The sequence below is a fragment of the Dicentrarchus labrax genome, unplaced genomic scaffold (assembly GCF_905237075.1).
Source record: "Dicentrarchus labrax unplaced genomic scaffold, dlabrax2021, whole genome shotgun sequence".
In the NCBI taxonomy this organism is placed as follows: domain Eukaryota; kingdom Metazoa; phylum Chordata; class Actinopteri; family Moronidae; genus Dicentrarchus; species Dicentrarchus labrax.
The window spans coordinates 613,034-624,854 of NW_026136706.1; the positions used below are offsets into that span (position 1 = coordinate 613,034).

The 11,821-nt window shown below is 39.5% G+C and overlaps 1 protein-coding gene across 3 annotated transcripts in view; it reads right to left on the bottom strand.

Moving 5' to 3' along the window:
• Window positions 1–2,926: 2,926 nt before the first annotated feature.
• zeb2a (zinc finger E-box binding homeobox 2a) overlaps window positions 2,927–11,821 on the bottom strand; it is a 65,241-nt gene continuing 56,346 nt past the window's right edge. For 2 of the 3 annotated variants that reach the window (XM_051402729.1, XM_051402730.1), the window contains 2 exons: window positions 9,727–9,907; window positions 2,927–5,930 (listed from right to left, as the gene is read on the bottom strand). In XM_051402729.1, the coding sequence (XP_051258689.1) occupies window positions 5,311–5,930; window positions 9,727–9,907 (801 nt within the window). In that variant the 3' untranslated portion in view covers window positions 2,927–5,310. The remainder of the gene's footprint in view (window positions 5,931–9,726; window positions 9,908–11,821) is intronic. The other variant, XM_051402731.1, reaches the window with a different exon arrangement.

An 11,821-nucleotide genomic window follows, 5' to 3' on the forward strand; every position in this document is an offset into this window, starting at 1 on the left:
AGTAGAAGTAGGCCTATTGGCAATAGCAGTAGTAGCATTAGCAGTAGTAGTATTAGCAGTACAAGTAGCAGTAAAATTAGGCTTAGCAGTAGTAAAAGTATCAGTATTAGCAGTTCTATTATGGTTCTAATATCGTTCTACTATTGTTATCTGCTGAGTCCTCACATGAGTTTAACATGAAGAGACTCTCCAACAGCTCACACCATCATAATATAATAAATATTATAAAATAAATAATAAATATTATATAATAAATATTAAATAAACGTAACTAGACACTAGTTGATGGAAGAGGCTGCAAATTTAAATTTAATACCACAAAATTTAAATCACTGAACCGCCCCCCCCAACCCGCAGGCCTTTAACCCTTTCAGCACCAAAGTTGCAAAATAGCGACACGACACGGTACTGAATCAAACAGCTCTTTTCTCCTTATAGAGTATCGATATAGTATCTATATCTCGTTCATACTCCCCTCCACTAGTTGGCAGACATCCCGTACTTAGACCTTAGCTCAGAAATATGTCATGTTTCAATGCAAAATGTTCGAGCAAGTCCCGTCCAAACTGTTGAGTGAGAAACCGGAAATAGTGTGCCACAGCGCTATTTAAGCTGAAGCGGTATTGCTGGAGTGTCTCAATATTGTTCATACTGTCTCTGTACTGTGCATTGCAATGAGAGGTTCCACACTCTACAAATACTACAAACTTTTATCTGGATAGATGGGCACAGATTAGGCCTCTGCAGCTAAAAGACGCCTACTGTTATCATTATTATTATAGTTCTAGGTTAAGACTCTTGGCTTACAATTTACCTTTTCCCTGTTCATTTGATATGTGGACAACATAACAAATGGATGGAGGGGGGGTGAATCTGATGAAATAAATTCAACTCTCTTTCAAAATATCAGGTATTTCATGGAAATTACATAATCCAATATGGCCGCCGCCATAATATGCAAATTAGATGGGCAAATTTTCTCCCTAGATAAACTTTAGGTCATTCTCAATATTTGTCTCATTTACACTTTGTCTCTATCTCAAACCACTATCAAGCCAGAGCCTTCTGAAATTTAGATGTCAAAATCTAGTATTTTAAAAAATAAAACCTGGCACCTAAAGGGTTAATTGGGACAGGCCTTTATATGGGACAGGCATCTATTTGGGGACAGGCGTCTATCTCTCTCTGTCCTTCTATCATTATCTCTGCTCTCTCCCCCCCCCTCTCTCTCCCACCTAGAGTCGGGGTCTCTCCGACGTTTGTGCCTCTTAAAACGCAGTTTTTCCTTGCTCATGGTGGTACTGTTGGGTCTCTGTAAATGTTATAAAGAGTTCGGTCTAGACCTGCTCTATTTGAAAAGTGTCCTGAGATAACTTCTGTTATGAATCGGTGCTATACAAATAAAACTGAACTGAACTGAATTATTGGGGAGAGGCAGACAGGCCTTTATTGAGGACAGGTCTTTATTGGGGACAGGCGTCTATTGGGGACAGGCGGACAGGCCTTTATTTGGGACAGGCCTTTATTGGGGACAAGTCTTTATTGGGGAAAGGTGGACATGCCTTTATTGGGGACAGGCCTTTATTTGGGACAGGCCTTTTTTAAGGACAGGTCTTTATTGAGGACAGACGTCTATTGGGGACAGGCCTTTATTAGGGGCAGGCCTTTATTTGGGACAGGCCTATATTAGGGACAGGCGTTTATAAGGGACAGGTCTTTATTAGAGACATGCGTGTATTGGGGACAGGCCTTTATTGGGGACAGGCTTTTACTGGGGACAGGCCTTTATTATGGGCAGGCCTTTATTTGGGACAGGCATATATTAGGGACAGGCGTTTATTAGGGACAGGTCTTTATTGAGGACAGGCGTCTATTGTGGACAGGCCTTTTTTGGGGACAGGCCTTTATTGGGGACACGCTTTTACTGGGGACAGGCCTTTATTAGGGAAAGGCCTTTATTAGGGACAGGTGTCTATTGGGACATGAATGACACTGAACATGAACCTGGTTTAACAGCAGCTGAAGATTTACGGCAGCCGGCGTACAGACAGTAAACAGACAGCGAGCAATAGACTGCACATGATAATATTCACAGCTCGGAATAATTTAATGAAACACTTTGTTCTGATTGACCCTGACGGACTTAAGGAATATAAATAATGGAGGAATGGACCGTACGGACTTTATGATCTGGTCTCTTGTTTACAGCGAGTCTGAATGAATGAATGTTAAACTTTTTTTTTTTTAAAGTTATTTCTTTGGCCTTTTCGTTGACTTTATTTTTATCGAGACAGCTGTAGAGAGACAGGAAAGGTGGGTGGAGAGAGAGAGGATGACACGCAGCATCCATACTGACAGAAGGTTAAACATCTATATCTGTGTAGGAGATCTAAACGGCTTAAAGCAGCGAATCGGTGGGTTTAAAGATGTTTTATACAGACCAGGCCTCTATTGGAGACCAGCCTTTATTTGGGACCCTGCCTTTGTTGGAAGTTTTACTGTAGTTTACATATTGTTTATTCTGTTTAATAATTAATAATAATTAATATTCCAAACTGCAGCTGTCAATAATCATCTCACTGAAGTATTTACTCTACAGATTGATTAATTACAATATAATCAATAATGATTATTATAGATTGAACTATTATAGTCATTTAAAAGCTCCAGCAGCATCATTAAAGTGATGAAAACATTAATTATAATCCAGTAATATCAGCTAGTGAGTGCTTTTATTTTGGTACTTTAATAAAAATAAAATGTATTGTCACACTTTAATCAAAGAGTCTGTTTGTGATATCAAACACATTCAATATTTATATATTTATATATATTTACAAATATAATGAAATGAACTGTAAATTCAAGTTAGTGTTATTGTTATTAAATATAAATGTGTTGACTGTGTGTGAATGAATGAAGCCGGTTACAAGAAGAATAACACAGTTTTATTAAAATTTAATTTGGCTACATTTATTCGAGCATCTCCAAGAGAAATTAAAAATTCAATAATAATAATAATAATAATAATAATAATACTTCAGACATTTCAGGAATTCCTTCATCATCTTCATCATCAGTCCTTTTTCACCTTTTCAGTGGGATGAATAAAGTGGATTTTTACTCTCAAAAATACAGTGTTTTCACAATAATAATAATCGTATCAAAAGTTCCCCAAATTTAGAATTTCCAGTAGTTTGAAATAAAACAATAAAACAAAAGAAGTGAATTTTCGCCCTCTATTCATAGTTTGCTCCAATAGTCAATGACAGAATCATTTTACTAAAATATATCTATGTGTGAGGAACTCTAATACTGTACACTACAGTATGAAATAAATAAAATTAGGAAATATAAAATGACTCACATAAATAAAATGGTAAATTCTCAAATAAAAACAAAACAAAAAAAGAAATTTGTGTTGGAAATTCAACAAAAAAAGGTAATACTGACAAAAAAATACTGTCATGGAACAAAAAAATACAGAAAATTGCACAAACGTGTGTAAACTAACAAACTGCAGTCTATCTATGCTAATACTGACGGATGGGAACAGGGCGCAGTGTTCATCATGAGAGGACAGGTGGCGCTGTACAGGGATGGCACTTTAAGAACAGGTGGAAGGTTTGCATATAAGGCTTTCTCTGGAGAAACACACACAAAAAAGGCTCTGTCCTTTATTTCATCTTTTAAAACGGAGCCCTTTCATATTAACACTCCTTCCTCTCCTCTTTAAGACTCACATCCACATTTTATTTTGAAAATCACACAGGTTTAAATGTTCCTTCACATAAAGAAAAAAATAATCAGGAGGCCCAAAGTCGTGTGGTTAGTTGGCAAAAGTAATAAAAAAAGGATCAAAATAAAAAACGTCACAGTAAAAGGAGACAAAAGATACGACGATAACACTGACAGGAAGTGACGAGTGTTCGAGGCTTTTCCCTCTTTTTTTATTCTTTTTTTTATTTTGTAGTGATTCGGGGAGTCGAGTGCAATTTCCTGATGTGGGGTTCGAACACAACGAGACACAGGAAGTTAAGAACATTATAGCACCACACAGCTTTTAGGCCTTTATAACACTGTACATTACAAACAGCTTCACTTCATTATAATGATAATCATTATTACTTTTTTTATTTTTTATTTTTTGCATAATGTGGATTTTTAAACAATCCCACCCAGCTTCATGGCGGGAATGTCGGCCGCCATCGCGTTGCATCCTCGGTTCGGGACCGTACAGAAATTATTCGGGGAGCGGAGAGGAGCTCTACCGTCTGGTTTTACTTCTTAATGTGAACATAATCTCGTTTCAGTCACTGATCAGAACAAGCTGGAAACTTAATATGAAACACTTTGTGACCTTTGACCTATCAGGTTCTCTCTAGGTTCTAGTAGTTTGGTGACTTAGTCTTCGCAGGGCTAGTTGGTGAAATACGCTGGCTGGAGAACTAGCCGCTAAGTCGCTAATGGCCCGGGAACATGCTCGTGCTAATTAGTCTCAACAGCTTCTTATCTCCACTTTCTCTCTACTGACAGTTTGTTCACCTCCGAGTTCAATAAAAAGTAACTGAAGAGGTTAAATTAAGTGCTCAGAGCTAACAAATATTAGCCATCACTGTCATCACTGGCTGGTTACGGTTAGCATCAAATCTGTTAGCTAGAAGCCTGAATTTATTTTAGATTCATACAATAAAAATTTTGGACGTGATTGATGTATCTTTCGAAGTTATCGCAGTGACTTTAATTACTCAAAACAACAATTATTCTTGCTAACGAACGTTAGCATTAGCTGTGTTATTACCACTAGCCAGCAGGCTGTGTAGCATGGTAGCTAATGGTAAAAACTGGTTCATACAAGATAGAAAATGACTCATTCATAACAAATGAATCTTAAGTGACTCCGTAAAGTTACAGAACGAATTCTGAGATAAAACATTTTCTTATTTTACATTTTAGGGCCAGAAAAGTCACAAAAAGATGATAACATAAAGTATTTTTGACTAAAACAGACTGAACCTGATAAATCAAAGGTCACTGTTTGTCTTTAACTTGTTCTGAATTAACTGTAAAACTGTAAAAAATCAGCTCAGAACAACGAACATGTTCCTTTTATCTGACTGTTGGGACGAATAAAGTCCTATTTTCTTTTTTTAAAGAACTCTTATAAGTTGAAATAAAATCTTAATCTGGGCTTTCATCCTGTCACAATCTGCTTTATTTCCTCCCCATATAATGTGTGCAGTCCCTTCAAAATAAAAGCATTCTCTCTGAATGGAGTGACAAATGTTCCAAAGCTCTTTACTTTCTGGATCAGTCTTCCTGGTCCGACTTGCCGTCTGTCTTCCCTTCTCGTGAACTCTCGTCCATCAGCTGCGTCGTGTCTTTGCCCTCGCCGTCCCTCACTGAGTCCATCTGGCTCCTGCTGTCACCTTCTTCCTCCTCCTCCTCTTCCTCTCCTTCCCTGAAACTTGCCTCCTGTCTGTCTGTCACCTCCTCGTACGTCTTGTTGTCCACTTCCCTGTCCTCTCGTGCTCTTCCCTCGCTGCCGTCCCTCAGGATCGTACCTTCTCCTCCACCGCCGCCGCCGCCACCGTCCTCCTGCTGGTCCTCTGGGTCTGAGTACCCAAGTGGCCCCAGCCCCTGCAGGTAGGCCCTCCTCATCAGCAGCTCAGTGGGCTCCAGACCTCCTCCTCCTCCTCCTCCTTTGTCCCGGGCCTCCCTCTCGGCCGCCTCGCGCTCCTCCGCCTCCCTCTTGCAGTAGGAGTAGCGGTGGTTCATGTGCTGCGAGTACGAGCCCGAGTGGGAGAAGCGCTTTCCGCACTTGTCACACTGGTAGGGTTTCTCTCCGGAGTGCAGCCGCGAGTGTTCGATCAGGTGGTGTTTGTGTTTGAAGGCTTTCTTACAGATCTGACACTGGTGAGGACGCTTCCCTGCAGAGACACAGGATGGGACGAGTTAGCGACATTCAGCACACTCACATTTAATGCACAGAAGAAGAAATATCATCATGTTAGCCATCACTGTTTCTCATTGTTATAAACACACACAAACTCAGTTAGCATCCAAACTGTTAGCTAGAAACCTGAATGTATTTTACACAATAAAAATGTTGTTGTCGCGGTAACTTTAGTTTCTAAAAACATTCTTTCTTGCTAATGAACGTTAGCATTAGCTGTGTTATTAACATTAGACAGCAGGCCGTCTAGCATGGTAGCTAACGGTAAAAACAGATTCATAATGAGCTTTTTAACCACAGAATCTTAATTAATGAATGTTTCCTTTTGTTTTATTTTAGGTTGTAAAATGAAATTATAGTTTACTTAAAAAAAAAAACTTAGTCTTAATTACTGGACTTTATGATAAATTGTCTGTGTTTCTTATCTAAATATTTAATTCATTTTAAATTATTGATCTGACCGTTGTAGATTTTTATCTGATTAAAGATTTCTGCTCAGATCTCGTAGAATAATAATAATAAATAATTTGGGATAAACGATTAAAGGATAAATGTAATAATAAATCATTTTAAATAAGTTGCACATTTAATGAGAAACGTGGATCTGTTCAATCAATAACTGGTTTTACTACAGTTATTGATTGAAAAATGAGAATACTGTTCTATCTATATCGAATGTTGTTCTATTTTATTATACAGATATTTGAGGTTGGACATTATTTAGAGGAGAAGGTCTGTTTAGACTTTTGGTGTGAAGATAAATAATAATAATAAAGTATTTCTAATCAATCAGTGATCAAACTAGGATCAATATAAATTACAATCAATAAAGTTCTGTTCTACAACCCCGGAAGAGTTCATCCAATGACAAATATATAACGAGAGAGTTCAATCAATTTAAAATCAATCAATAACCATTAGGGCGGCTGTGGCTCAGAGTCAGAGTGGGTCGTTCCTTAATTGAAAGGTTGTGGGTTCGATCCCCAGCTCCTGGTGCCACATGTCGAAGTATCCTTGAGCAAGATACTGAACCCCAAATTGCTCCCGATGCCGTGCATCGGTGTGTGAATGTGTATGAATGAGTTAGTTTCTGTTCGATGGACTTTGCCATCACTGAGTGAATGTGTGTGAAAGGGTGAATGTGGCACGTAGTGTAAAAGCGCGTTGAGTGGTCGGAAGACTAGAAAGGTGCTATACAAGTACAGGTCCATTTACCATTGTTTAACAGTTTTTAAATTAAAGGTGAATTATTAAATCAGGTTAGTTAATCTTTGAATACAAATTAAAACCGACTGTAACTTCCTGTTTGAAGTTCAACATCGACACGAAAGACTGAAATTAATATTAGAATTAATATTATAATCATTATTAATCAAAAGATTATTGATTAAATGTCCATAAACAGATGATTTCTCACTGTTTCTGTACATCGTGTTGAAGGTAGAAGGTCTCAGCTCTTAAACAGGTAAAATCACCGTTACACCAAACCTCATTAAAAAAATCACTTGTTTCAACGTTACGACCAACTAAGTCCGTCTTTATGTCCGACCTGATAATTACGCGGGTTGCACCATTTTCTATATATCAGATAATAATCTGGCTCGTTTATTTAAGATTATGTTCCTAATAGAAAATAAACTGATCACTTTGTTAAATATTGATCAGTATTGTGTCGTTTTATAATCTGTGTATTAAATGTACTTTTATAAACCGTCATCCAACGCTCTATTCAAGATCAATAAACTGAGCGGCAGTGGAAATCTCTCTGCTGATTGGCTGTTATTCTGTTGGAAGACACGTGATTGGTCGGTTTTAAACTCCGTCCTCTCATGGACTTCCTGTCAGCTTCCAAAATAAGACTGTCTGTTACCACTGCTACGGCGAGCTGAACTGAGATGCGAGACGCCGCGAGGCAACGTGAACCTGCTACGCTCTGATGACATGATAACGCCAGATTTTGACCTGAGGAGGAGTGGGGATCCTTCACGGCCGTAACACCGCCCCCCGACACACACACACACACACACACACACACACACACACAGTAACACACACACTCTGGATTTACTACAAACTCTGTACGAGCGAAAATTTCTTCCATCTGACTGAACAGGATGCTTCAGTCTGCTGCCAACCGACGAACTGAACGCCGTCCAAACACACGGCCCACGCACACATGCATCGAAAACACGGCTTCACCCCGGCACTGCCAACACACACACACACAGTAACACACACACACACACACACACACACACACACACACAGTAACACACACACACACACACACGCAGGCAGATCGTTGCTACAAATAGACCTGGAACGCCTGTAACATCCACCATAGCTGGCATACTCTAACACACATACACACACACACACACACACACAGTGCGGCAAAAATAACCGAGACGGTGGATTCCTGCTCTGAGTGACGGGGGGGCGGACATGGACGACGGATGATGCAACTGAGTGAAAGAGACGAAGGTAGAACAGGTCACAGCTCTTTAAAGAGGATTCAGGTGAGCTCATCCTTTACACCAAACCCCATTCAAAAAAACACTCCTTTTACTTCACTGATCAAATTCGGTTGATTTGTGGACACATTGAGGCCAACTGCATCAACTTAAGCGAAGTCGGTCGCAACCTTGCGGTTAAATCCGATCTAATAGTTACGCCAGTAGCCCCATCTAGTCTTCTTCTCACTTACACAGTAAATCTTACATTCAATTTAATTAAATTAAGTTTTTTTTGTATACCACCAATTCATAACAGAAGTTATCTCAGGACACTTTTCAAATAGAGCAGGCACCGAACTCCTTATAACATTACCTCTCACCAGGAGACGACTCAAAGTTTGTTTCTTAAATGAAGGCTGAACAAGTTCTCTTCAACTAATTTCTCTGAACCTCCATAACTGTCCACAAATTAGCAGCGGGAGACTGTTAGCAATGTATGCTAGCAACGCATACTGGTAGACAATACTCGCACGTCGCGGACCAGGCATAGATGTCAGTTTATTGAGTCCTTTACATCCCGTCCCTGCAAGAAACTTTTAATCTACACAGTTGCTTTAAAATTGGTTTTGGTTATTTTTTACATTTTGACCAAATAAAGATCAGTTTCAGTCAGTGTGATATTATTATTCACAGATTGTAGCTTTTTTAAATATAATCTTCTGTTTTATTTCCAGAACAAAAAGAAAATAAGGAGGAATGTTGGTTATGTAGTAATTATATAAACTCTTGTAACTGTATAAAATATATGAATATTGAAGAGCTGACAGATGGTTGAACTGTACGATGTTTACTGCTGTATTCATTTCACAAACTGTTTGTTTCCTGTTCTAAAAGGGAAGAAATGGACCGACTGTACGGAAGATCAAAAGGAAATATTCATTATAGCAGAGTACACACACACATGCACAAACACATGCAAACATGCACACCTCCTCCTCCTCCTCCTCCTCCTCTCTACACAAACACATCACAGTGTGAATGAGACGCCAGAGAAAATGTTGCTTATATTTGGGGCGCTGAATGTTTATGTAATCCTCTCCATATTAACTGATCCCTACCCCCTGCTGAAAAGAAAGGAACATGTTAAAGGTTTACAGAGAACAAAACAGAAAAAAATAACAGCAGAGAAAAAGAAAATTGTGGGGGAGCTACGTGGCTAAATAAAAATAAAAAGAATGAAACATCAGATATGAAGGGAGAGGACAAAAGCATCGGGGGTGGGGTAAAAAAGAAGTGTCCAAATGTTATATATACCTGTGTGCTCATATTTGTGTCTTAGGAGGGAACTGGTCTTCTGGAATGTTTTGTCGCACAAGTCACACGCGTACATACCACTTTCAGTCTTCTTAATCTTCTTCCTGGAGAGCAGCGAATCGCTGTCTGTCAGGTCGTCCAGGCCTGACAGATAGTCCGCCGTCCCGTCCAGCAGCTCCCCCTGAGACACAAAGACAGATCGTTTTGATAATCCCACACCTGTCGAGACACCTTCTGCTCCAACCCCCCACCGCCTCTGTGATCCCAAGTCTGGACAGAGCTTAAAAGCCCAACCTGGGTAAGTCCCCTTCATCCAGCAGACTCTTTAGAGAAGGGGGGGACATATGGGACGGGAGGTTATGAATGAAGTGTTGCGATTGTGTTTAGTGATTCCATCACGCGACCGAATTGGGTCAAATACCTGCGAAGTGTTCTGGCTGCCCCGCGGTCACCAGGGCTCAATGCTCACGATTCCTCAACAAACCCAAAATCACACTGGCAGGAAGTCCCGGAAACAGCGAGAGAACTGGTCAATTTTCAAAATAAAATACCCTGAAATTTGACGGTTTCGTTTTCAAGAACAAAAGTCATCGGGCGACAATTGAAGACGCATTGATGACGAAACCGCATCATAAAGACGAGACGTCATAAAGACGTGCCTGGTGGGATTTCAGCTTTAGCAGTGTCTTTCTCAGCAGAGTCGCTGAGATGTTTAATATAAAGAATTATAAAGGTTCAAACTCTTCTGAGTGTCTTTCAAAGGAAAGTTGACTCTTGATAAAGAGTGGTTGATGGGGTACTAGGCATCAGCATTAAAGTTGGAGTCAGTAATTCTGGAGAAAGATAGTTTGATTGTTGATATATATCATATGTTATAAGACAATATTAACATATATGCTAATATTGTCTTAGTTAGTATTCCCAGGTCGTCACCGACACTTGGGGTTATGGTAAATGGGAGCCAAACAAGGCGTTCCCAGGTTGTCAAACAGCGATGCTATGCTATATGCTATGTCTGTATTTTCACGATCAACTACTGTATGTTTCTCCAGAATCTAAATCCCCAGTTTGAGTACGGCCGGAGATGTTGCATCTCCCTCCCCATCATTTGTTCATTTTCTCTCTACTGTTGGCTGTCTAATGTAGCCGAAAATACATGTATAATAATTATACTTGTTAAAATATATGAAAAAGAAAAATATATGATCTAAAGCAGCAGCTGCTAATTAACCTTTTGGTGAGATTGTTTTGTCTGGTTTGGTGATAAATGTGTATGAATTAGTGCTGTCAGTTTAACGCGTTATTAACGGCGTTAATGCAAACCCATTTTAACAGCGTCAATTTTTTTATCGTAAGATTAACGCCTAGCACTCTTTGTAGTTTTTTTCACATGCTGTTGCAACAACTAGTAACGTTAGAAAAACTACAACACCACACCGGATCTAGCTAGACCGGAAACAAAACAACAGGCACACCGCACACACTTGTTTAAGAGAAGTAGTAGAAGTAATGTTTTTAGTGGATGGCGAGCGCGAGACGCCGAAATGGATGGATTCCTTGTTGTCTGAAAATGTCAACAGGCTTGTCTGTTTGAGTAACCGGCTCAAAGCAAAGAAGTAGTAGGCTTACCTTTTACTGGTAACCGTTACTGTTCATTCTTTCTGAAATAAGAGGCTGGGTTGAGCCTCTGGTGAATAAAGAGCAGTAGCCTGACTGCTATGTTCAAAGCAAACTTGAGAAAAGTATTAAGCCACGGTTTAACTGCACTATAGGCTGAGTCATTTAGAATAGATAAAAATGTGCGATTAATTGCGATTAATTTCGAGTTAACTATGACATTAATGCGATTAATCGCGATTAAATATTTTAATCGTTTTACAGCACTAGTATGAATATACAATAAACTGGGATCTCTATATACACATCACAGCAGCACCATAAACAGGTGAGGCGAGGGGTCGCGCCGCTATCCACTATTGGACGCTTGTAGTCACATTAATCAACAAAAGTCTACGACCTCCTACAACTGCACCAACACATCTGGTTGCACCTGAATGGACGAACTGTTTTTGGCATCTCTCGCATATTTTAGATC